Below are 27959 nucleotides of genomic sequence, written 5' to 3' on the forward strand. Positions count from 1 at the left end.
ATGAATTGATTTCATATGGACATTGTTAAAAAGTGCTTAAAATCCAGGCAACGTCAATGATGTTTAGATGATGTTTTGGGTCATGCAGGCATTCCTTACATGTAATTGTCTCTTTAGTGTAAAGGTTTATCCGAACTGAAGCACTTTGGGTCATCTATCTTAGATCCTGACATCTCAAATCATGATGGAAGTTTGGTGTTCCATCGATTCGTTCCCATCATTTTCAGTTTGTTTTTTTAAATTCTTATAACAGATTCAAAGGTCTCAGGAGCATGATGAATGATTGTCTGTATAGTTGTACATGTTTTTGCTTGGGTTTGAATCAGTCAGAATTATCTCTGAGTGTTTGTGTACTTTTTAAATTTGTACAACAATGCAGTTTAGTGCAATCATGGTGAAAAGTACACCCTCTTGATGAAAATGATGAAAAAACCTTCGGTTGTTGCTCAGGTCGCCTCACATTTGACTTCAAAATACTTTGGTCTGCAGGAAACGTTTATAGTTGACTCAGTCAATGCAAGGTTCCCAGTTCCTTTTAGCTGCAAAATCTACAAAGCTGAGGTGTCCTAATGTTTTCCACTTTTAAAATTCTTCTAGTCCAAAGGTTTGGAAAAAACCTTTCAAGACTGATTGGAAGCAACGGTTACATCTCTAAGGTCATTGATAATAACTTTCCATCTTGGTGTTGTACTAACAGTCACCTGCATACGCTGGAGCAAGCTTGTTAATAAAACAATTATAATACATCAAACTTATATAAACATATTTATGGGCATGCTTTACAAGAGATAAAAAAAATGTCAGTACATTTAATTTACAAAAATATACAAAAATCCCAAGTAAAAAATAGTACTATAAGTACTATACTATAAACTATCCTACCTGTGTGATAGAATAAATAAAGATGACCATTCCCATTTAAATATATATTGTACATAGTCCTCCTTAAATAATTTTTTTTCATAGTATAGTGGCTCATATTTTTTCCACAGTAGGCAGACAGGAAGGGGGGTGAGGAGAGGGGGGAAGACATGTGGTAAAGGTCGTCGGGACCGGGAGTCGAACCCGCAACGTCCGCGTCGAGGACTAAGGCCTCCAAACGTGGGGCGTGCTAACCCCCTGCGCCACCACAGCACGCCCCCATAAATAGGTTTTTGCGGAATTTTAAAAAATGATTTCAAATGTAATTCTACACCAGTAACTGAAAATACATATTTGCATTAATATGGTTTCTGCACTTTAAATTATCTTCATAATTCAATTTGTGAGCAAAGTTTCTGCAATTTTTTGCATGCACACTGAGCATACAAGTCCACAATGGGCTCATAATAATCATAGCAAAGTATAACTTTAATAAAAAAATGAACTAAGAAAAATAAGGGATAAAAAACAAAGAAAACATTTAAAACTTGCACTTGTAACTGTTTCTCCAGAAACTGATTAGTAAATACATTTTTATTTTCAGTAAACAGTGACATGGTGGAAACTGCTTTCATTCATTTTGACACGCATGACATTTTACTGCATTTATTCAAGAGAAAGCTCAATGAATCCATCGTTTTCCACATCCTTCCAGCACTTCTGTCTGTAGCACCTCCATGTTCGTCCATGGCCTATTGATGCCGGGTGAAGAGATGTTTTAGAAGCCTAAGAGACTGCTTAGGAGATAAAGAATTTTAATTACCTTCTCTGTTTAAAAAACAAGATCTTTTGTTTTCTTTATGGGCTGCCATGAATCTGCAACCTACAAACTTTCCAATCTTGATTAAATGACCAGAAATCTGTCATTTTCCAGGCTGAAATCACGTTTGAACACACACGTAGCAAATAAAACAAACGAAGAACAAACACTGATAGCGTAAAATCATCCAACATTCACGATAATAAATCATTAATGGAGTCCATTTCTGCAGGTTTCAGGCAGTTGCAGCCTAGTGGCAACATGAAGAGTAAGCCAAAGAAAATATCAGGTTCCTGAAATGAACTTTAACAGAGCAGTAACATTCTGGATCAGCTCTTAAAAGGCTTTGCAGTAACAATGTGGCCTCGGAGGGCTTTTTCCTATCGTCTGTTTTCTCTTTTCCAGCCTTTAACAATTGTTGGATTGGAATGTTTTTGAAAATAGCTTTGCAAGCACTAGTGGTGTTGGTGGTGGGGTATTAAAATAGTGGTGTAGCTTGGATGATTAGTGCTTCAGCCTGGCAAAATTTATGCAGTAATGATGTTTATTAGTTCTAGTTTCTGAAGGCAAGGTTGTCAGAAAATAACTTGCTTTCTTTTTGAGTGCATGAGTTTAAACATGTATGACTTTAAACAGTGTTCCATGGTCTCAATCCATCTTTATGCGGTCCATGTATGAACATTATAGAGTCGTGTTATGAATGACCTACACTGCCAGCATGAGTTTCCCACGTCTTATGCTGGTTATGACCTGCTGGTTTGGGTCCACGGGGAACAATGCTGCATTTTTTGGGATTGTCGAATATTCAACAACACAGCAAATAAAAGCTGCAAAGCAATAAAATGAAAAAAGTTCCCACCAGGCCCTAAAATATGAAAAGAAAGACCTGTTTTTCTGCATGTGTGCAAACCACGGAAACCCTTTTAGTTGCATATGTGGAAGAAATTATGCGAAAGCATTCAGACACAACACTATAAATAACCAGTAGGCTGTACAGTAAAGCTTTATTCTGGCTTCACAGTGAGTTTATTGGATTGATGCTTCTAAAATTGTCAAGCAGTGCCTTACAAAAGTGTTCATACCCCTTCAACCACAGATTTCAAAGCATTTAATTACGATTTTATGTGATAGACTCACAGAGAGCTGTATATAATTGTCAAGTGGAAAGTAAGGGTATTTTCACACCTGGTAATCCAGCAGACCTGGTGCGATTAGGGACCAAAATTACAACATCTGTTACATTTTCAGCTGTTTACTCCTCACCTGTGTTGACGCTGCATAAGAACCACTGGAGGAAAAGGCACAAAAATCCCTGAAAAAGACACTAAATGCATCTTTCTTCTTCATAAAATGTAGTGTGAGAGTTTAGCAGTTGTAGGATTTTTCTTTTATCAAAAGACCACAAGTTATTTCTATTGCAAGTCTATTACCTGCAAGTCTATTACTTGCAAGAGAAATGTGAGTTTGTTTTGATTGTATTTACCCAGAATGCCCTGTGCTTTAGACCACTTCCTGTTTTTGGAGCGGCCTCCGGTCTACTTGGCATTCACATCTGCATTCAAATCAAACCAGAGTTCCCTTCAACCAAACTGAGACCTGGGTTTGTAGACAGACCCGTTTGCTTTTTGGTCTGCATCAAAGTTTGATTTTGCTTTCACACCTCCCCAAACAAACTAGAGTTTGACTAAAGCGGATTGAACAGGACTGGTGTGAATGCATCCTTAGTGGGCTAAGTATAAATTCAAACTTTCAAGATTTTTTAAATTTTGTATTGGTTTGTGTTGTGATCTGTCATATTAAATCGTAATAAAATAAAATTAACTTTTTGTATGCAACATGACAAATTGTGAAAAAGTTCAGTACGCAGTATTAATGTAAATATTCAGCTCTTTTGTGCTAGTGCGAAGCTTTGGAAACTCTTCTGAGATATCCCTTTCACTGTTTTGCTTGTTAACTGTGAGAAAACCTCTGTTTACTCTGTTTGGCAAACTGTGCAGTGGGACAGCTCGCACCCTGCACTCAGCTCCACGAGGCCTTTCATGGCTCTTCATGAGGGCTGCATTAAAAAGAGCTTTGTCGCAAAGCAACAGGTTCTCAGAGGCAAAAAATGTCAATTTTCCCTCGTTGGCACCCGATTCTCTCCCTTTCTCCAAGTAATGATGTGTTTTATTTACGTCGTCCCTTCAGAGCACAATCTAGCCGTAGTCCATAAAGCGTAATTAACCGTTTAGCCTTAAGCTTCAGGCTACAGATGGGCTGTCTCATAAATTCCCACATTCATCCGTCTTCCCTCAGTCAACCTGTCCTGCACTTCCAGGTTTAATGAATTCAGCTTGTTTGGACACCACAGCTTTACCCTTCCTGTGTGAAGCTTAGCGTATTTCTATTTTTGATCAAGCATCAGCCACTCATTTATTAAAGGAGGAGATTATCTCTTGTGCCAGCACAGACACTCAAACTTGCTTCTCAACACAGCTTAAACTAAGAGACTCAGGGTAACTAGAGGTCTTTCCCAGGAGGTGGGTGCTGCTGCTGTTTGCTGCAGATCGACCCCCTGCGGAGCTCTCACAGTGCCATCCACAATCATGGCAGCTGCAGCAGTCAGAAAACACAGAGCTTAGTTGTTATTAACACATGTCTCTGTACCCCCTCTGGCTCTGGAAGTACGGACGCATCACCTTGTTGGAGGTTAATGTGATTTGTCCAGTGGTAATGTACACTGATAAGGTGCTTAGACCCTGCCATATGTTTATGCTAGACAATGGTTTCTGGGTTGAGAGGCTTACAGAGGAAACTGTCTGTGGATCATTTCTGTGGAAGAGGAGGTAACAGATGGTCAGCTGCTCTCCTTTGGTCTCCGTTTGTTATTCTGGAAGTTGAGGTTATTCTTGGTCCTGCCATTTTCTTCACTGGAGAAGAGATCTTAGATCTATGCTGCTGCAGTGAAGTATTAGCAAACAAGTTTTCCCAGATTGAATTAAGTTGTTGCTTCATGGACAGTGTAAGAAATGTCCTGCTTGTAATTGTTTCTCTAAATTGAATTAAAGCAGGGAGGGACTCTTACGTTGTTTGAGAGCTTTGAGGTCCCTTATAGATCAGGTCGCCTCGCATGATTGGAGATTCTCTGACACCAGCATCTATTTACCTTATCCCTCTCTGTAATTTTGGCTCATAGGATCAAACGTTTATCTGAGTACGATCAGTCAGATATCTTTCTCAGGAGAAAAGTCACAGAGACAGAGTTATCACAGCAATTTAGCATTCATATCAGATCTGTGATGCTAAGAAAATTTAACAACGCATCCTGGTTCAATGGCTGGTTGAATCACTTTAAGAAAGAACAGTTGCTTGAAGTAGCAGTTTCCTTATAGAGTGGACACCTGGTATTCATGGGGCTGAAATTCATGATTATTTGAGACTCTGTCTTAAAACATGTATAATGAGCTATTTTAATAGTTCAGCCAACCAAATATACCTTAGTATGCATTAATAGACTCAGTGGAAACTGTCTTAGCACCAAAGCAGAGGCTAATATCTACAGTCTTCCCTCTCTCCATTCTTGGGGATTAGAACCAAGGAAAATCTAAATTCACGACAGACTTTTTTGCAAACAACAGCTAATACCATATCAAGTAGCATTGCTCATAGGTAATTCAGCTTCCCAAGCTGAATTTTCTGTCGAATATTTGAGATTTGCTATATGAATGAACCAACAAATAGGGGAGTTGGTTTTGGGGTTTTGCAGTTTCTCTGAGCATTGTCTAACTTCTGTCATTTTTCTGGGACAAGCCAACATCCTAAATGTGCTCCAGTTTTGAGTAATTTCTCTCTTTCTGCTGGAAATGATGACAATTACCTTAAAAAACCTCCCCAGGATGATTAATAGCAACACTTGCTTCTGTAAGGTCTTTCCCAATCTGTCTTGACATTGTTCTAACACACACCATTATGCTCCTAACCATAAAACTGCTGTCACACCTTTTTTTATATAGTTGGTCCCTCTTGAAGAGCGTCAATTAATTAAGAAAATTTGCATATCACCATCTTGCTATAAGACTATAGCTCAAGGGTGTAGATGGTTTCTCTTATGTGTTTACCAGATTGACTGTCATTCAGCCCTAGCTGTAAATGAAAGTCTATTATTTTGGTTCTGTTAGACGCCTGCCCCTCTAGACCTTCAGCATGTCCAAGTTGTATTACATCAGATGGATTTGGAGCATTTGTCCCACAAGGGCCCCTTCCTATCCACATCTTAATCTGTCATGTAGAAATTCAGATAGACTGGATACTTTTGTCTTAATCAGGGTGTTTTTAAGTTCTTGGCTCAAGGTAAAAGCAGTGATGATGGGGTGTAATCACCATCACAGTAAGATTGTGGCAATTTACTGACCTGGGATTAACCTCTGAAATAAGATTATCATCTCAGTACAAACTTCAGAGGTTGACTGCTTGATCTGTAACCACAAGTTAGGATTATATAAGCGTTGATTGACATTTTGCTAAATTGATTTTATTCATGGAGATTATTTATATGGAAGATATTTTATTAAATATCCTCAGGTACAATAATTAAAACAAGTTAAAGGGGAAGGAATAAAGAGTCTGGGGACTGGATTTGCCAATGGAAACATACTTGCCTAACCACAGTGAATGGCTGTCACCGGTAGGCAGCTGACTTCCTTCTGCAAATTTCCAATAGCTCTTTTTCCAGGCTAAATGATGTCATTTATTCTGCAACCACCGTCCAGTTTATACACTGCCAGATATGGACATATTTTGGTGCCCTATCCCTTCCGTGCTTGAGGTGTGACACCCTCCTCAGCTGCAGTTATCTCTCATTTATCCTGACAGTATTCCTCAAGCTTTGCTCGATTCCAGTAAATCTGGAGGAGATGCTGACGTTTTTTTGCACTCTTGGAGCGCATTCCTCTCCCGTTGAGTCACTGCCTCCATAAAAAGAAGAAGGGGAAGGGGGTAAAGTTTGTTCATGAAGAAAATGCTCCAGGATTGCTTTTCTTTTTTCTTTTTTTTAGCCGATTCAGATCTTTGTAAAAAGTAAAATAAAATTAAGAAACGGAAACTTTCAACATTCTTAGTTGCAATGTTCCTGTTATTTAGCAGCCGCTGTCCCATAAATCACAAAAATGTACCACCTTAACTTTAACTGCTTGAAACAACTGACATTTACATGCCTTTCGCGTACCTGCCAAGATATAGTATTCCTCGACTAAATCTGTCGTCCCACGCAATGTAAGCAGATATATCTGAACTATTTGCACTTGGACAAGGAGGATTGAAGAGGCTAAAGCAACAGCTGCCAGGTGAAATGTGATATGTGGAAGCGTCAGGAGGCTAAGAAGACGCGTCATAAAGCCGCATGGAGACGCATGACGCTTGGTGAGTCGATGCACCAAGATTGGAAAAACTCTCCTTCATGGCTGGTTTCTAACCAAAGCACTGGGGTCAGAAGTGTGTCAAAGGGACAATTTGAGCATAGTTTAGCTTTTTGCTATGAGAGTGAGGTGTCTGTTTTGTGCTTTCTAAAGATTAACTGGAGTCTCTGTGATGAGTTCAGGGGACTGAGGTAAAGGTCAAAAGTTCTGAACGACGGAGGTTGTTGATTTTCCCGAGGAAGTAAACAGGTTGTGACATCACATCCTGCACAAAAGTGAAACGCCGGGAAGAAGGGTGCACACACACACACACACACCCACAAGCAGAGGCCTAGCCTTGTAGCCTGCTTCCGTCCTCAGTATGGAAACAATAGTATTGAAATGCAGCCACAGCGCTCTCTGTGTGGCAGAAGGCAGCTACAGTTCAGAAAAATACAGCAGCTGGCTTCATATCAAAACCAAATATTTTCTCCATGCTCTCAGTCCCTCTGCTGGAGCTAATGGCTTTTGTAGACAAAGCCACTTATAGCACCCCGAGCCACTTATCGGCCCGGCCGTTCCAGCAGCCTGCACACACCGCCTCTGATCAACAGCCGTATTAGCCGCTTGTTGACTGTCACACACACTTTGCCTGGATTAATTTAATTTAAAGTGATACAGACACTTTGCTGACTTGGATTGCTCCTCGATAAGGAGGATCAACTGAGGAGGAGGTGCTCTAATCTGTTGCCATGGCGACCAGCCTAATGATGACTCATGTTGCTGAAGAAGCTGTCCTGGAACTGACGCCTATTATGACGTTATTTTCAATTTTCTTTTCAGTTTTTTTTTTTTTTCAAATCTGGTTTCAAAATAAAATTGATGTAGGGACCAAACATTAAAGTGGATAATTGTTTATGTCAAGCAATGCTGTTGTTAATCAACAATAGGATTCATACTCAAATTCCCAACTTCCGTTTACCAAAATCTCAAACATTTAAAAAAGTCAATTTTTAGAGTTTCCAAAGATGCTTTTTATGTTATACAGACCTCAGATCATGAGGAAAACATTTTTGTTGCCAAATATTATGCTTTAGTTTGACCAGTGCCTTAATATCACATATATTATGTATTAAATATTCATTATGCAAGTGGTGTTTCAATCAAGAACTGGTGTGTTGTGAATGAACATAACAGACCAACATGTTTGGTCTTTTACCTGAATTTATAAGCAGCACATACTGATTTAAGCAGCATTTAGAAACAAACGGATAGTGATATTAAAGGACCTCACTGAATTTATAACAACGCTGCAAACTCGATTAGGTGTGATTTACAAACACTGGCTGGTGATGGTAAAAGAAATATCTTATTTATATATAGAACTGGCAACTCAGTTTACAAATTCAGTTCCAACATCCAGTTCAATATTCTCAACTAGAGAAGTAATAATAAAATTATTGTTTTTCCTTTGCTAATCTTACTTTTTGTGTATAAGGAATTCAGGAATGAAACTAACTTTCGACATGGAGCTCATTTGATCTGGTTTTTGATCCCTGTAAGGCCATCGCTAGCTCTGGTCTCAGCTGAAATATTTAATTTCTTTTTAACATGTTTGAGTGTTTTTCACCAGTAAAAACAGAAAGTTTTGATCCTAAGCATGCACTGGCTTCAGTTTAGGGCTGGAATAGATTTGTTGTTACAAAAACCTGCATAGAAATTTGCAAACATTAACATGTTATATTAATCAACTAACCCTGCTGACCACATTTATTCAAGTACTTTTGTGTCAGCAGGTGTTCTGCTATTATTTATTTTGAACTACACAATATTATACTTGTGCAGATAATTACTTTCACAAATTTAGCAGCTAGGTTTCACTGTATAAATTGGCAATGATTTCATAATATTTGCTTTGCAAGTTAAATTCTAGAATCCGTGAACCCTTGTAGGAATTGCATAATCACTTCGATTTCAACATTGAGTTTGGATGGTTATAAACATGGCAACCTTAAAAAGTCAGAAAAGTCTTAGATAGATGACTCGCTGTGGTGATGAGTCACTTAAGATTAGTGTGGTATGGTTTCTGGTTCTCTTTTTGGGATGGAGACTGTTTACTGATCGCTCTGTTTGTGTCATTTGTTTTGCTTCTGGAATTCAGCTGTGTTTATTCTCAATGCGCATGTTAGCCACTTCTGTTCTGACCAGAAAACCCTGGATGCATTACAAGCTTCAGGTCAAATTTCTGTTTATTATCATAAAGCCAGGCTGTTATGCGAGGTTCCAGTAAACTACCTCAAATCCCATTTTCTGAGGAATCCCCTTTCCCTTCCTGAAAGAGACTCCGGGGGTCTCCAAACCCAATGATAATCTTAAGTTTTGTTGACATTCGTTGGGAAAGTTTCCTTTTGCTTTCTGCCCACAGGGAAGTCAGAGCTAGTGTATACAACTTAACAGCAGCCATAGCACTTGCAGTAGATTTTCTTTGATTTTGCCCAGGAGCTTTTTTTAACAGCTATTACTGAGTTTTGTATATCAATCCCTATAGCTTTATTATACATTATTTTTTTGCTGTACTTTTATTACAATAAGGTTGTGTTGAAATTTTGTTTGAACAGAAATTTTTCAAACAGAGGTTGATAGGCCACAGGACAAAACCCAATGATTGCTCTCACTAAAGCAGCCCTCCCTTTGTCACAAACATTTTTTTTCAGGGGAAAAATCCTATTCTTGAAATCAATGCAACATATAATCACCACTAATGGACCTGCAAATGATTCAAGATATGACATCAGTTTCCTCTTATTTAATTTTTAACAACATTGTCTCAAGCTCATTGGAAATAATTAGCATATTACACTTCAATGGCCATCATTCAATACCAAAATATCTTGCCATGTATCCACATCATGTTTTCATTTTAAATTTTTTTGTTTGTTGTTAAGAAAGTCAATTTTCTGGTGCGATAGACAGACGGACGGACGGACGGACGGACGGACTGACTGACTGACAAGTCTTGTTTTTTTTCAATTTTCTTTTTCAACATTGATATTCACCAGACCAATACAATAGATACTTCAATCTGGCTTTTACCAGCTGATGCTGATTTCTTGTTTTCTTTGAGGTCCGACCGGCTGATTTGGATTTTCTTTGTAAGGACTATAACACAAACAAAAACAACTTCATCTGTGTTCATGTTGTCTTAATTCAACAGTGAAATGTAACAAACGTTGACTACAAAGGACAGTGATCAAAATTGTTTTGGATCCAAAAGAAAACGAAAAGATTGCAAAATTATTCACAGTTGTGCACCAAAGCATTAAATTCATAACTCTCATGTGAGTTTTAACTCAAAACAAAGATGATATCTTCTTTTAAGCATGTTTTCCCTTTATGATCTTCTAGTGGCACAATTCTGATAAAGAGACTGAGTTCTGTCTTCTAAACTAAAGTTTTACAAACCAGTACAAGAATGTTGCCCTTATTTTCTGATATTTATTCATCTATGCAGGCCAAATAATAAAGGCAGAATTTCTTCACTTTCACGCTGCCCCCCCCCCACACACACACACTCTCTCTTCTCTGATTCTTTTTGTTTGGAAATTCCACCACAAGAAGAAGAGACTTTAAAGAGACTTTCTGTGGCCACCGTATCAATGTTTTTTGTTTTTTTTTGTCTCCTATTAATACAGACCCCCAGCAGTACAGTTTTTCAAGCAGCTGATGTTTTCCACAGCTGTGTACACACCAGTTGTTTATGGTTTTATCTTGGCTCTTCATAATTGATGCATTCACACAGATTCCTGAGGAGAGTTGGAAGGGATGAACTTTATGTTTACAGGAGATGAAAATGCCTCTCAAGGCTTTCAGATCTCAGCCTGTTCTCCCTCCTCAGGTGCTCAGTATTTACTCTACAAGCCATATGCGCATCATTAAGAAGTGAAAATACCTCCAGGCTCTCAGAGATGTCCCCAAATCCCACAGAGTGACTCTCCGTAACGAGGCTGAACTTGTGTTTATGTTTGGAATATAGATTAGGCAGTTTAGTGTGCCATTTGAGGAAGGATTATAAAAGACCAGCTCAAGGAAGGCAGATGTATGATTTTTTTTTCCTGCATTGCAGTTCATTTTCATCTGCTATTGATTAAAATCCAACCCCACAGGGCCTAGCTTGGCCCGTTTCATCACCAGTTCTGGGAGGAAAAGATGTTTGGATTTCTGCTGAAAATAGCACTTCTCCTCGCTCAAATTCCACTGACTGACTGCCTGACTGCTGTGCACCTTAAAATAGATCCCTCAGTGTGGAGATTAAATCTATAGGTGTCCAAATCCCCAGGAAGGACGACTAACAGATTGGGTTTCAGAGAAATTTCATGTGTTCTCCTCTGAAGTGGGTTGATATGACAGAACCAAAGGAAATGCAAAACGTTTTTTTAAACACACTGGCTTGAATTAAATGAAGCAGGAGAAGTGTGGACAAACTCTCACGATACCAATTGGCTCAGTGTATATGTTCCACTACATGATGAGTCCGACACAGTAAATCACTGGATTGCATCAGAAAACTGGACCCATAATGCCATTCAGATGTTTCTATTCCCAACTTGCAGTGGCACAAAGCGTACTTTAAAGCAATTGTAATGAAATAACTTTATCTTTTACTTCCTCCCTTTCCAGGCTCTCCATCCCTCAGTGGGACGGGGACGGTAACCATTCTAGTGGATGACGTCAACGATAACATCCCCGTCTTTACCGCCTCCACCTTCCACACCACCATCATGGAGGACGCCCCAACAGGAACGGACGTGCTTCTGGTCAACAGCTCTGATGCAGACGTGGGCAACAACGGCATTATAAGGTAGACTGATAAAAAAAAAATGCACTTATATTGTGACTATACAGACCAGTTATGGGAAATAGTAAGTACACACCTGATTAACTGATCATCTGCAAATGTTACCAACTCTGTAAACACAGGAGTTGTGGCCATTTTCTTGTCTACACCATACAAGTGTGTGCTCACACAATGCAGGGCTGGAACGACATCATAAATGACTTTAAAAGAGCCATTGTGTCTACACATAAAAATACTAATGGTTTTGAGGTCAGGTCCAGAGTAGTAGAAGTTATTGAAGATTATTCAGAAGTGGAAAATATTTAAGAAAGCATCATATATTGTCATTAAATTCAATTTGAGGTCAGTCAGTTCAATGCTCTGAGAAACAACATGACTTGTTTGGAATAAATTAGGAAGAAAGCTTCTTCTCTCTAAAATAAGTACAGCTGCATATCTTTGGTTTGCATAGTTTTATCTGAATGAACCACAGTAGTTATGGAAAAATGTCCTTTGGACACATAAGAGCGAAAAAAAGATGATGAACCATTATTTTGCCCCATATTTTGAGAAAACCTAGTTTTGTAAAGCACAGTGGACTCATGGTTTGGACTCATGGTTTGGGCTTGTTTCACAAACAGAGGCGTTGACCATGAACTTTTCTACATATAAAAATATTATATATTCAAATGTGACATAATCTGTGCAAGCTGAAGTTTAGTCTAAAGGATAAGAATTCCTAAAACAACATAGGGTCAATAACAGAATGACAGAAAATGCTAAGAATCAAGGTGTTGAAATGCTCCAGTCAAAGACTAGATCTTGGGATGTACCTTGTTTGTTCCATGAATGGAAAACATTTTCAATGGATCAGCCAACACACTGTTTAGATTTGGCAATGATGTGCTTGATGCAGTAAAGTTAGAATCATTCTGAAAGACAACTGTATTATGTGGACATAGTTTACAAGGAATAGTTTTCAGTTTGATTTTATTGCAAACACATTGCCTCTGGAATTTATGTTGTTTCCAAACTGCTTTTATAATGTCATCTTAGTTCAGATCATGACTCAGTTTTACCTTTTTTTGGTTGGCTTTTATGACACTCTGGGGTGACTGCAGTTCATGACAGTGGTTCAGTTTGCAGAGTTCTAGTGAAAAAACAAAGTTTTTGTTTAGGCTGTTATTTCCAAGCTTGGATGAAAACTGTGTTCATAATCATAGCTTCTGCCATTGGGGTGGGGGTGGGTTCTAAGAACCTCTGGCCTGATCTCTCTAAAGATGGATGCTGACTCAGGTCCAGCCCCTCCTCTTTCCTCAGCAACCCCACTGAGTGCACATTGGGGGTACCACAGCGTGTTCCAGTTTCCCAAAACACAGTAATGAGGATGCTAATTGTTGATGACAGTAGGAGATGGTGCCCATCAGGGGTTCGAGGCCTTTTATAGAGTCCAGAACCGGTTACCTTCACTTGTTAGTTTCCATTCTCACAACTCATCTACACATAAAACTTGAACTGAACCACAAGCATCTGTGGACAGTTTATATTGGTGAGAATATCTAAATAAGCTTTGCATGAAGTTCACACGTTGTCCTGCCATTTGTAGTGCTAGCTCTGTAGGGGGAAAGCTTTTCAAAATATGTTCTGGTGTGAACATGTATGTGTCAGTTTACATTTAAGGCTGGTATCCTGATGGAGACTCATGAGCTAAAGGATGAAACACAATATTTATTTGAAAATAGAAGTGAGTGGCCCCCTGCTTGGTTCCCAGTCCAGATGAGCTTCACCCTTCATGTCGTTAAAGGAGCCATATTTTGGTTGCATTGTATGTAGTGCAATTCTCAAGTTTTTTTTTGTACATTTTTAAACCATGTCTCACTCTTTCATACAAAAATATTAAGTTGGTACTGAGACAGGTATTTGTTCTGTTACAGATTTATTTTCTACTTCAGAGAAATCAAATTCTAAAATTAGATAGAGCTAACCAGAATAAATGCAAAATGATTTTTTATATCCAAACTGAGCTGGAAGTATTTGCTTTCTAAACCTAATAATTTGTTGAGGCAGCTGTCATAAAGTGAAATAACTACGAATGAGCAATGAGATGGTTTTCAAGCATAAATGGCCAAATTAAACTCACACCAATATGTCTCAATTAGATGCAAGTCCTGCCTTTGACTAGGCCACTCCAAACCTTTATTTTATTTTAGCCAGTCAGGGGTGGACTTGCTGTTTTGTTTTTGCAACGGTTTTACATCAGACTTATCTCAATGTACACCTTCCAATGACTTCCTATTTTGTCTCTATTTTGCCAAATTCTTGTGGATCATTTTAGTTCAGGTGGGGTTGGCAAATGTGGTTTGCACTTGGAAACTTTCCCATGGATGCAATTTACCATGGACTCTTGCCTAAGGCAAATGAGGTTTGTTGTAGTTTAAACTGTTGTTCTAGTTTCTCCCATGACCTTCTTGGTGAGTTGTTATTGTGCTATTTGAGTAATTTTAGTTGCCTGGCAACCTGATTCATCAATGTTTCCACTGTGGTTTGCATGAGTACCAATTCCTTAGTAGGTTTTGGTACTCAGTAACAACACAGTAGTAATACTGACAGATATCCATAATTTTGTTTCTCATCTGTTTTTGAATTTTTTCATTACAAAGCATAAGATGTTACTTTTTGAGCCTTTGAGGCTACTTCATGTTGACAGATGTGCTAACTTCTACAGGACAGTAACTGGGCCTTAGTATGGCTAGTGAAGTACTAGTGAAGTACTCCCAAAATGTGATTAATAACTGTTAATTCATGATTTAACAAGAACATCGTAGGGCCTGGTTTGGATAGCTTTTTCCCATAATATGTGGAATCATTTTATGAAAACAATTTTCTATTTACTCAGGTTATGTTTCTACTAAAATTCATTTTGAGATTCTGGAAGATTTAGGTATGACATAAAAATATGAGAAATTTGTCATGGGGCAAGTGCTTTTCACAGAAGGTTTTTGCAGCTCTTGTCAAAAGAACACACTGAACTTACTGTGACTCTTTGAACAATAAATCAGAAAACTGTATCTGTATCTGATGTGACGGGATGCCTACGTATAGGGATGTGACTTGATTCAGACAAACTGTTACACATAAAACCTCTTTTAATTGGAATATTTGACCTGTAATAACTCATTTCTGATACCTTATTAAAACCCAAAGCAGCTCCACAATCCAGAAGCAAATAGGTGTTTTGCTAATAAACATGATACTACCACAGCTGATATCTGATATTTTTATTTCTTACAGCTACAGTCTGAGTGGGGGACATGGCCAGTTCTCCATCAACCCTGCAACAGGGCAGATTATTACCAGCTCCCTGCTGGACCGAGAGGAGAGGGACAATTACCAGCTGCTAGTTGTTGCGACAGATGGAGGGCAGCCCCAGGGCTTGTCGAGCTCTGCCACCGTGTCCGTGACGGTGGCCGACATCAATGACAATCCTCCACGCTTCCATCATCACCCCTACGTGACCCACATCCCTGCCTCCACTGCAACAGGTTAGTTAGGGGCTCTAAAATGTTACACTATCCACCTGGTATATCTGTTTACTCCTCAAATCTGCTTGACATGGTTATAAAATAATGTATCACTGAAAAGATAATATATTTCAGAAATTATAGTCAAAAAGTCAAAAGACTGTAGCTGAAAATGAAAATGTGAAATTCAGTTTCTCAGAACATTAAAACAAAAAAAAGATATTTATTACATAAATCTTATATACACAATCATGAGGGAGATTGCTGATTTTCCAGTTGTCCAGTAGTCATGGATGACCTTCACATGGAGACTAAAAGGTCTTTGTTATGCAACATGTTCATAACATGGATACACATTAACATGTGAGAAGAACCTGTGAACATTTGAACATTTTCAATTAAGAAGTTTCAGAATATTTTGGAATGTATTTCAAGCTAAACATTCTGTGGGAAAATCAGAAATGTTCAAATACTTATTACAAAGTACTGTATTATGTTAAAAACATAATAGATTTTAAATGCTTATTCAGCAAGATACAGTCCAACGTTTATTTTATTTTTTTTATTAGATTAATTATAACTATTTTGTATTATTTTTTATTAAACTGTTGGAGAGGGTAAGACATGAAAATTCTGTTAAGTGATCAAGTGGCTGTATTGTTTATGCATTGGTACACATATTTACAAGAAATTAAGCTTTCATTCTCTTCCTTTGGTGTTTCATTTGTTTGTTAGGGTTAAATATATCATTTTTTTCTTTTTTGTGTCTTCAGGTTCGCTGGTTTTTGCTGTTACCGTCACTGATGAGGACTCCGGCTCTAATGCCCAGCTGCACTACTCCCTGATGGGTCGGAACTCAGAGAAGTTCAAGATCGATCCAGTAAGAGGCGCCATCACTGCCAATGAGAGGCTGTCTGGAAGTTCAGAGGTTACGCTGACAGTCCGTGTAAAGGACGGTGGAGCTAACCCAAAAATGGATACGACCACAGTGACGGTGCGATTTGTTACGGGAGGAAACTTCCCCATTATCAAGCTGAAGGAGCGGGCGTTTACTTTTCTGGAGAATCAACCCACCAACCACATTGTCACAACAGTGACAGGGTCTTCTATGAGGGGTGGACCATTGTCATACTACATAGCAAGTGGCAACCTTGATTATGCCTTTCACATAGATCAGCTCTCAGGCGAGTTATCCATCAGACATCCGCTGGATTACGAGCACATTTCCAAATATGTTCTATGGATTGAAGCCAGAGATCAGGGTTTCCCCCCTTACTCTTCCTATGAGAAAGTAGAAATAAATGTTCTGGATGTGAATGACAACCACCCAGTGTTTGATAAGGACCCGTTTCATGCTGAGATACTGGAGAACCTACCACCACAGCGCGTCCTGATGGTCACCGCCGTTGACTTGGACAGTGGCAACAATGGACAGCTGGAATACGCTATAACCGAGGGCAACAAGGAGAACAGTTTCAGCATCAACCGAGCCACTGGTGAAATACGAACCACTAGGCCACTGGACCGAGAGAAAGTGGCGCTTTATGCACTAAAAGTGAAAGCCACTGATCGAGGTTCACCACCAAAAAACACAGCAGTTAAGGTACTAATTAATGTGCTGGATGTGAACGATAATGCTCCCAGGTTTTCCAAGATATTCAGTGCAACAGTGGCTGAAAATGCACCTGTTGGCTACACCGTTACCAGAGTCACAACCACAGACGAGGATGCTGGTTCAAACGCCGTTAGCCGCTACTCTGTTACAGATAACAGCCTTCCATTCAGTATTAATCCAAGCACAGGGGACATAACTATCAGCAGGCCTCTTAATAGAGAAGACACAGATCACTACATCATTAAAGTGTCTGCTCATGACTCTGGCTGGACAGTAAGCACAGACGTAACAATATTTATAACAGACATTAACGACAATGCTCCCAGGTTCAGCCGTCCATCTTATTACTTGGACTACCCGGAGCTCACAGAGGTTGGTTCTCTGGTCACACAAGTCTTGGCCACAGATCCAGACGAGGGAGTCAACGGCAAAATTTTCTACTTCATCCGATCCCAGTCAGAGTACTTCAGAATCAATGCCAGCTCTGGAGAGGTGTTCATTAAGCAGCAGTTAAAGTATCAGAACTCGACTGGTGCTGCCAGTGTAAATATAAACCGGCACAGCTTCATTGTGACAGCCTCAGACCGAGCAGTGAAGCCTTTAATGAGTGAAACAACAGTGATTGTAAATATAGTGGACAGTAATGATAACCCTCCTGAGTTTGATTCCACCACTTACTTCACTCCTGTCACTAAAAGTGTCAAAGTCGGCACGAGACTAATAAAAATCACAGCTTATGATAAGAAAGATTTTGGCCTTAACTCTGAGATTGAGTACCTGATAACAGGAGGGAACAGCTCCAGTAAATTCAAACTAGACAAAATAAGTGGGTGGATTACAGTTGCTGCTTCCCTGACGTCTGATATAAATAAGATTTTCCTCATTGACATCACTGCGAGGGACAAAGGAAATCCTCCCTTGTCTGCACAAACAACGGCGAAAATTGTAGTGACAGAAGAAAACCATCACACACCAGAGTTCTCACAAAGCCAAATTTCTGCCACAGTACCTGAAAGCCTCGCTGTGGGAACAGCAATCAGAACTCTTTCTGCCAGAGACAAAGACAAAGAAATGAATGGCCTTATCACTTACAGTATAACCTCAGGCAATGATAAGGGTTTGTTTACATTGAATAGTAAAACTGGTGTGTTATCCTTAGCTAATTCTTTAGATTATGAAGAGCAGCACCAACATGAACTAAGAGTTTCAGCTACTGATGGTGGATGGATTGCAAAATCAAGTTATGTCTCAGTCACAGTACAAGTCACTGATGTAAACGACAACCCTCCTGTTTTTGATCCCGATGAGTATTTCCCCTCTGTGCAGGAGAACGTCCCCAGTGGCACCACTGTGCTCAAAATGAATGCTACAGATCGGGATTCAGGATTAAACGCTGTCATGGCGTATGTGATTCAGTCATCAGACAGTGATCTGTTTGTTATCGACCCAAACACGGGTACCATCACCACCCAGGGCTTCTTAGACTACGAGGCAAAGCAGGTTTACCATTTAACAGTGAAGGCTTTCAATGTCCCTGATGAGGAGCGCTGCAGCTTCGCCAACATCAACATCCAGCTGAAGGGAGCCAACGAATACGTTCCTCGCTTTGTTTCCAAACAGTACTACTTTGAGATCTCAGAAGCTGCTCCAAGAGGCACTGTTGTCGGGGAAGTGTTCGCCAGTGATCGGGACCAGGGAGAGGATGGAGTGGTTTATTATCTCATATTTGGGAGAAGCAGAAAGAAAGGCTTTGGCATCAACAAGAAGACTGGTCAGATTTATGTCACAGGCACTCTGGACCGTGAGAAAGAAGAAAAGGTTTCCCTGAAGGTGTTGGCGAAGAATGCAGGAAGCATCCACGGGGCAGATATTGATGAAGTGTTTGTTAATGTCACTATTCTTGATGCCAATGATCCCCCTGTTTTTACCCAAGACCTGTACGACGTGCAGGTCAGTGAAGGTCTATCCCCTGGTGGGCTTGTCACCTTTGTAAGTGCTGAGGATTCAGACTCTGTCCCCAGTTGGAGCAGGTTTTCTTACTCCATTGATCCTGAACTTAACAAAAATGTGTTTACAATAAATCCAAAAACAGGTCAGGTGTCTGTGGCTGCACAGCTGGACAGAGAAACAACTCCTGTCTATAATCTGACAGTTCTTGCAGTTGACACGGGCACGCCTCCTGCCACTGGAAGCGCCACCATCATTGTGAATTTGGAAGACATCAATGACAACGGTCCAACATTGCTGACCACCTATACTGAGGTGATGGAGAACCAGAGAGCTGGCTCTGCAGTCACTACCCTGACATCCTCAGATCTGGATCTACCTCCCAACCAGGGCCCTTTCCTGTACAGTCTTCTGAGTTCTGGCTCTGCCAACAGCTACTTCAGTCTCAGTTCAGCTGGCATCCTGACCACCAGCCGGGAGATTGACAGAGAACAGATTAGTGACTTCTACCTTTATGTGGTGATCAAGGACTCTGGTGTACCTCAGATGTCCTCCACTGGAACGGTTCATGTTAAGATAAACGATCAGAATGACAACCCATCAGAGTCACGATCTATGGAAATCTATGTCCACTACTTTGGAAACACATTTTCTGGAGGTTCTTTGGGAGATGTTAGACCACAAGATCCTGACATCCATGATCGGTTCCACTGCTCCCTTATTCCTCCATCATCTGGCCTGTTTGCTATCCCCACAGGAACATGTAACCTCAACGCTAAAGCCCGCTCAACAGATGGAACATTTGAACTAACCATTCGCAGCAGTGATGGTGTCCATGGATCGGTTAGTAGCACAGCCAAAGTTTTCTTTATGGGTTTCAACAATGCCACTGTAGACAATAGCATCCTCATCAGACTGCACTCTGATGGAGTCAAAAGCTTTCTCACCAATCACTACCTCAGCTTCTTACGCATTGCCAACTCTCAGCTAGCAGGACTAGGCACAGGGGTGCTGCTTTATGGAGCATTTGAGCTCAACAATCAGACTTTCCTGATGGCAGCTGTGAAACGGGGCCACGGACAATATGTGAACCCCAGCGGCGTGGCCACATTCTTCCAGAGTATCAAAGACATTTTATACAGACAGAGTGGGGTGCAAATAGATGCAGTAGACCATGATCCATGCACGCACAATCCATGCCAGAACGGAGGCAGCTGCAAGCGGCGTCTCAGTGTCGGGCCTGATATGAAGACAGAAGAAAGCGTCCCTGTGATCCTCGTTTCCAACCACCCCCTTCAGCCATATGCCTGCAGCTGCAGGCCGGGATACGCAGGAGCCCTGTGTGAGATGGACATTGACGAGTGCCAGCCATCTCCTTGCCACAATGGTGGCACCTGCCACAATCTGGTTGGGGGGTTTACCTGCACCTGTCCTGAGGGATTCACCGGTATGGCCTGTGAGAGGGATGTCAACGAATGTCTTTCCAATCCCTGCAAGAATGGGGCGCTGTGCCAGAACTTCCCCGGTGGCTTCAACTGCCTCTGCAAGTCTGGGTTTGCAGGTATTAATCACACAGAGGTCACTTTTTGTGTCTTTTCCAGCTGTTTACAAAAGTATTCATAACCTTTGAATGTTTTCACATTTATATGTCAAAAACAATATGCCTCTTTATATGTTATTCAAATTTTGTGTCGTAATCCCACAGAAAATACAGCATAATGGTGAAATAAATAAATAAATAAAATATTTGTAAATGCAAATCCATGCCACACTTTTCAGATTCTGATTTGTCAAAAATAAGGCTTAATGTTTGAAAGATATTGATCTTTATTTCAAATATGTAAGCCAATTTTAATAAACACAGTGAGACAACTAATGAATTCTTAATACATTGCTAGAGCAGTAATGCTATAAAGAAACCATAGCTGTAAAAAGGAATAATTTCTTAGTTATATAACATAAAATAAAATGTAACTATGAATTATTCAAACACAAAGTGAATAGGTATAATGTCCTTTGCCCTTTAAAATAATACACAACTTTATTGTGATCTGTGATATAGAAATGGCGATGACAGTGCGGAAAACATACAAGGGTATGGATACTTTTGCAAAGCACTGTATATCTTTGAGTAAGTTCGCCCACATTCAAAGTATTTGCTTCTTATTGTTTCCAGTAGATGTCGTAGCCATTTCTTTTGGTTTTTAGTTTCTAGTTGGGGAGTATCAGCTGTGATTCATATCAGCCTGCAGTGTTTGCTTTAATAAAAAAGGATGATACAAATCTGACCTTTGTCAGAGATCCAGTCTTCACCACACATACAGTTCACTGGGGTTTCATTTTCATTTGTGCCTTCATGCACTGGCAGTTCTGACCACACACAGACACAAGGAATCCTTCCCTGACTGTATTACACAAAGAGAGATTTCCTCATCATGAATTTTTTATTTGGCTTCATTTTGAGTTATTTGACAAATGGGCAGCTTTATAAAAGATCCAATGAGGCCTCTTAATTTGGAAATGTAATGAACACAGTGCATTATTGACCTGAATTAAAGGGGAGTGGATTTTAAGTGGAACTAGTTTGAACAGCCATTTGGATCCTGTGTGATGTTTAACCTCTGGCTGCAGCATCTGAAAGACATTTTGAAAGCATGCTGCACAGGCGCTTTGCCCAAAGTGAAGTCATTACTGTCCCTTTTTATTATGGAGGTAAAAAATGGCCACAAATCTAGAAGTTTTATCAAGATGAACTACTCTCATGCAGAAATGAACCTAGTGACCAACAGTAGTTTTTGTGCCCTCCCTTTGAACTCTTAACTTCCTGTACTCCACAACTGGATTTTGGCAGCTAAATCCATCTCCATTAAGCAACATGTCTCAGGATTTACAGCATTAAATTTACTCCCAGAGTTCACAGTCAGTTTGTTTCTTTTGTACCATGTGCCACGCATCATTTCTGTCTGTTGTTTTTATTACCACTGTCACATTCCTTATCAAGATGTTAAACCTTTGCTTGCGTCTGTGGCAGCCATCCATGTACATTTCAGCTGTTTGTCTGCACTGCAATAAATAGCCAAAAAAACAGCCTGCAGTAGGTTGTTAAGCCTGATTGTTCCCCACTCAATGAGATCATTAGACTTTCCCTAATGAAGTTTGTTGTTTATGAAATTACATTAACAATTTCATAAACAATTGAAATTCAACCAAAGAGATGAAATTCAGCCATAGAAACGTTAGAACAAGGGTTTGATCTTTAAACCTTAATTTGTGTTGTACAAAGTCAGTCAGCTTGATTTATCAGTGTGAACACTTCTAAAAACAAGCAATAGAGTTGTACATTTACTGATTTGCAGCACAGAGGTATATGTTAGCACAATGCCAAGACAGAAAGATATCAGCAATGACACATCACTTTTTCTGTAAGGAAGAGCATTTCCATTTTGTCTTCAACTTTGTTTTCTAATTGTATGGTTATTGCCCTTGTAATTTTCCTAGAAATTTAGGTGGACGTACTTTCTTTTACTTTCCCATTACAGTAGATAGCAACATAAGGTTCACTAAATGGTAAAACCTATTTGTTTTGCAGAGCAGTACTCAGCTGTGATGTCATGAAGGGCACAATAAGAAGAAGATCACAGCAACACTTGAAGTGCTTAGAAACAACTTTATTATTAGACCTGCACATTTCAGCTTGTGGCCTTCGTCAGGGTCATTGAAGGCCACATTGCTCTACTAAAGTTGTTTCTCAGCACTTCAAGTCTTACTGGAGTCTTCACTTCATCAGATCTTTGACCTTCTCCATGCATCTTGGAAGTCGGTGAAGCTGTGCCAGAAACATTTTGGGTGTCATGAAAGGCCTCCATAACTCTGTCTTCTGCATTTTTACTGTGTTGTTCACCACCCCATCCATTTTAATTTGTGTTGTTCTGTGAACTCAGGCAAAACGTGTGACTCCATCATCAATCACTGTGAGTGTAACCCTTGTTTTAATGGCGGCTCCTGTCAGAATCGGTTGGATGGATATTACTGTCACTGTCCGTTTGGTAAGTAATGAAAGGAAAGTTACAAGAAAAACAAAAGAAAACAAGATAAATGTTGTTCTAAAACCCTAGTTTCCTAAGCGAATGCTGCCACCATCTTCATTTTTCATGCTCTGTATGTTTTGTTTTCATTAAATGCCAAAAGATCTAACAAGATGATGATTTGCTTAATGTAGTGTAAGAATACATTTTAGGTCTGTAAATTTCTGTAGATTTTGAATTTGAACCAGCCATCTGTTATCTATGTTTTCCTCAGGTGTTTTTGGCAAACACTGTGAACTGAACAGCTATGGTTTTGAGGAGCTCTCCTACATGGAGTTTCCCTCTCTGGATCCCAACAATAACTACATCTACATCAAGTTTGCCACTCTGATGAGCAACGCACTGCTGATGTACAACCACGACAATCAGACTGGTGACAAGGCCGAGTTCCTGGCGTTGGAGATCTTCGAGGGCAGATTGCGTTTTTCCTTTAACCTGGGCAGCGGGACCTACAAACTGATGACCATGATTAAAGTTTCAGATGGCCAGTTCCACACAGTCATCGCCAGGAGAGCTGGGATGGTAAGAGGCATTTCTTACTACAGCTTTATGATTACTATTAGCTTCAAGTCGCCAAAAGAGTGATGAAACTGAAAGAACTGCATTCAACAATGTTAATGTCCTGAGCTTTTACTGCTTAATTCTGCACTCATATTTGGCTTTAGTCTCTTCAGATGATAATTAAAACCCCAAACCACTGATAGCTCGGCTTATAGTTTTTATAGCGTGTAATTACATGTTACTGGTTGCTGAGATTTATGATACCAGGATTTAGAATGGCCCTGAAATATGAAAATTTGTCTCCTGGGCTCTGAATGAGTGTCTCCTCAATGCCAACAGCACAGTGGCAAAAAGAGGGGAAAAAAGTCAAAGTGGGTTTTGTCAGGTTTCTCCAAATGTTCCGCTGCTGCTGGACTTTAGATCTGTCGTTTCCAGCAGTGCAGTGGGGTTTCATAGGAAGCCGGTAAAATCGTTAAATTGTCAGTTTTGAAATGTTGCAGAGTGATGGCCTGGAAAGGAATACAGCTCATATTGAGGACTGTGAGTCTGTGAAAATTGAGGTGTTTGTGCTCTTGAAGAGTGAGTGAGAAATGTCAGGATTGTAACGCCGGGTCCCTCAGGCACTGTAAAGTGATGCTGATGGCCATGTTTGCAGAAGTTGATGCGGGTCATTTCTGTGGTCGGGCATCAGGTCAGTTTCCAGTTCCTGCTCCAGAGTTATGATGTCAAAAACAGGCAGAAACCACTGACTTCCCTTTGAAGTTTCAGAGTGATCAGACAGAGCTCAGAGGTCATATACGGTGTTGAAATCAAGGCTATAAGCATCATGTGTGCATGCAGAACTGTTTTCAAATTCTCCTCAAATGCATAAAATCATATAAAATAATAATAGATATGTTTAAATTTCATTTTAAATGATGCATTAGCACTTTTATTTCTTGCTTTGAAAAACAATTGAAAATCAAGGCGAAGCTGGGTGATTCATCCACCATGGAGAAATTTCTTACAATAATTTTAGAATGTGGTTCTCAACTTTTAAAAAATATTAACATTTCTGGTTGTCCATTAACGCATCTCAACTTCTTTGCTGTAGATACAAAAAATGTTAACTCTTAGCTAGATGTTTCCTCAAAATGATCAGATTTGTCTGTTAGTTATAATCTAAGTCATTATTCTAAAAACTCAAAGTGTCTTTACAATGAATGCCAGTGTAACTATCTAATGAAAGCCTTTGGAAAAAGTAGAAAGATAGAAAGACAACAGGCAAAGTATGGATGAAATTACAAATGTAAAAACACTTACTGATTACTTGACAGTAGAGGGAACAGAAACAAGTTGATATAAGCAAGAACAGTTTGTTTTCAATTCAAGAAAACTTCAAATGTTTTTTTTTTCCAAGGCAGATTGAAAATAAAGTGTGACAGTTTAGTTTTGGAAACTGTCAAAAAGCATGAAGAACAAGCTTTTGATTAAGTGAATTATTTGTCCTAATAAAAGGGGAAAAGCAGATGTAGGACAGCAAAGGCACAGTGCTAAACTGTGGTCGCTCTGTTAAATTTGGCAGAGGAAAACAATAAAACTTTGTCAGCAGTTTTAAATCAGTGTCAGCAGAACACAAAAAGCAGACTTCATATTTTTATCTGAATTTGCTCCTAATTTCAAATGTTGTTTATTTTTATTATTTTGAAGAAAAAGCATCCATGAATGCTCTTTTACCTCTCTGCAGACTTTGACTGTGTCCATGTGTGTGTTTGACTGAACAGAGATTTTGGGTGTGTGTGTATGTGTGTGTGTGTGTATGTTTGCCCTGCGGGGATGATTTGTGTCAGAGATCCGGGCCGGTGCGGTCCGTGTTTACTTAAACTCCAGGAGAGGTGGAGCGTGATTGCTCCGGTTTTTCAACACTTTCACACACTTTTCCGGACAGTTTCCTCAGCGGCACATTTCGTTTCTTCCTCCTGGGCTCGTTCCCTACATCAGAATGCAGAAACAACAACACACAGCTGGGCGAATGCTTTACTGGCATTGACAGGAAAACAGGAAACTGTAGGGAAACAGAAAAATGTTTGGCATTTCTGTGCCATTCTTATCACATATATGAATCAAATAATAAAATGTTTTTGTCGGTCTATATGCATTGTGAAGGACTGAGGTCATTCTCAGTCCTGAACATGCAGAATTAAAGACATTTATAGCAGAAGAACAAATAATTAGTTAATAAAACCTGAAGTTAATCTATTCAAATAAGTAGTCGGAAAAACAGACATCTAAGCATTATGGAATAATTTTGTCCTTGGATTTTATTGTGACTATTGAGAATCCCTCCAAATTAATGTAAGGGTGTTCCAATCACCTCCACATTCACAGGTGAGTAGGGGTTGTGTGATGTTGTACACAACCCCTATGTGTCCATATTACTGTGATGTTGTACACTAATATTCCAGTGAGAGATAATAACACATCAGAGTAAACCAAATGGATTACATTTGTGGAAAAGGTTTGATATCACCTTTGCTCCAACAATCTGGCATTAGACGAGTGGAGGAAGATGGATTGATGGAGAACCTGCCTCTGACTTAGGTGTGGGTTGTTTTATCATCCAGCCATCCATCTTTGAGATCAAGTCAAACCAGGTTTGAAAGGTAGTAAGGGATCCCTTTTGAGTGGTTCTGGGTTCCCTTATTAGTTGTGCATCTGTATGCCGCAATTTATTGTTAATGTATTTCAGGTTAAGCCAAGTTCATGCCTAATCTGTGGTTGTTTTCAGGCAAATTTGAAGGAGCATTTACATTTTTTTTAAGAGTTGATATTGCTCTTAGATTTTTCTCCCTACAGCAGTTCTGCTTCTCATCTGCCTACCAAACTAAAATAAACCACTTCTGTCTGCAATCAGATGGTGTATTTTTACAACATAGAGCTCAGAAGTAATCTTGGATCTTCTCACCTAACTCTTTACAAGGAGTAAAATAATCACTTTGTCGAAAAATGTTAACAGCTGTTTAAGTAACACGTATTTTGTTTGTTCAGTGAATCATTTTTAAAAGTTAATCACAATAAAGAGTGGAATAAATCTGCTTATTTTTGTACTGAATATTTTGATTGGCCTGTAGAAATAAGGAAGGTAATTGGGCACAGAGGACATGTTACATCTAATCAGTTAACATTGGAGTATGTTCTGCATCTATCCTGTTAGCGGCACCTTATCAATCCTTTGGAGGTTAGCAGGGGGTCCTGGACCCCCAACCCAGATGCCTCTGGGTGAGAGGAGAGTTACTCCCTGAACAGCCAATTTGTCCATCAGAGGACAAAAAAAAAGACAGATGACCAGGCATGCTCAGGCTAACTTCTACGGCCAATTTAAAAACTTCAATTAATCTTAACATGCATGCTGTTGACCTGGAGGAAGAAATCTAACTGCATGAGAACATACAAACCAAAGTTTCATGTTATTGAACTATTCTAAAGAAATGTGTTTTATTATTATTTCCCACTCATTTATTGCAATATTGCATTTATATATTTTCCCCTGAACAGATTTGCTTGTTTTCAGCTGAATTGTTTGGATAAATACATATCAAAAGAGGGAAAGATTTTAAATTGTTTGTAATGGTCCCATTTTTTTCGTCACAAAAGCCTGTATTTGTATCTAAAGATCATATTTATATCTACTTGATCTGCCGAAAGGATCACAGAAAAAAAATCTTTCTTCAGCAATAGCAGGGATGCTGGTCAGAACTGATAGAAAATTGAAAGGAGCTCAATACAAAAAGTATCTTCATGTTGAAGTGAAAAGCTAAATCCAATTCAGGATCTCTTGTAGGACTTAAAAACTGATGTTCACTGGTCTGACTGTGCTTGAGCTGTTTTATAATAAATAATGGACAACAATTTAAAAACTGACAGACACCCTTAGCACTTACAACTGTAATGGCTGCAAATTATGGGCTGATACAGGGAGGATGATTACAAATGTATGCCGTATATTTTAAGATTCGCACTTTACAAGTTTGGCTATGTTTTCCCCTTTTTACAGAAAAACAATAAAAATCATGCTGAAGTTTGTGTTTTTGGGGACAAAATGTGAGAAACAGAGGAATAAATACTTTTACAAGACTTTTATTGGGTGGATTGGCTCTCCAAGGGAACACTTAGTGAAGCTGGGAAAGATAGAGCTGTGTGTCAGGAATAGTTTGGTAGGAATATTTAGGTTCATCCCTGGTCATAATTCTTTCAATGTTTTACCTTCTTTTTGTTTCTTGTCATTCTACAGGCAGCATCGCTTACTGTGGATCTGTGCGGTGAGGATCAGGAACCAGGATATTGCGCCGTTAGCAACGTGGCTGTTCACACTGACTGGTATGAGAATCACACACACACACACACATACACACACCCACAGCAGC

General features: G+C 39.5%; 1 protein-coding gene across 2 annotated transcripts in view; it reads left to right on the top strand.

Moving 5' to 3' along the window:
- The window catches only part of fat4 (FAT atypical cadherin 4), a 126194-nt gene that overhangs the window by 85617 nt on the left and 12618 nt on the right, over window positions 1-27959 (top strand). Inside the window, exons 7-12 of one of the 2 annotated variants that reach the window (XM_023328367.1) lie at window positions 11731-11911; window positions 15179-15429; window positions 16182-20531; window positions 22912-23016; window positions 23270-23577; window positions 27827-27912. In XM_023328367.1, coding sequence (XP_023184135.1) covers window positions 11731-11911; window positions 15179-15429; window positions 16182-20531; window positions 22912-23016; window positions 23270-23577; window positions 27827-27912 — 5281 coding nt within the window. The remainder of the gene's footprint in view (window positions 1-11730; window positions 11912-15178; window positions 15430-16181; window positions 20532-22911; window positions 23017-23269; window positions 23578-27826; window positions 27913-27959) is intronic. The other variant, XM_023328368.1, reaches the window with a different exon arrangement.

Source organism: Xiphophorus maculatus, chromosome 23 (genome assembly GCF_002775205.1).
Source record: "Xiphophorus maculatus strain JP 163 A chromosome 23, X_maculatus-5.0-male, whole genome shotgun sequence".
Lineage (NCBI taxonomy): Eukaryota > Metazoa > Chordata > Actinopteri > Cyprinodontiformes > Poeciliidae > Xiphophorus > Xiphophorus maculatus.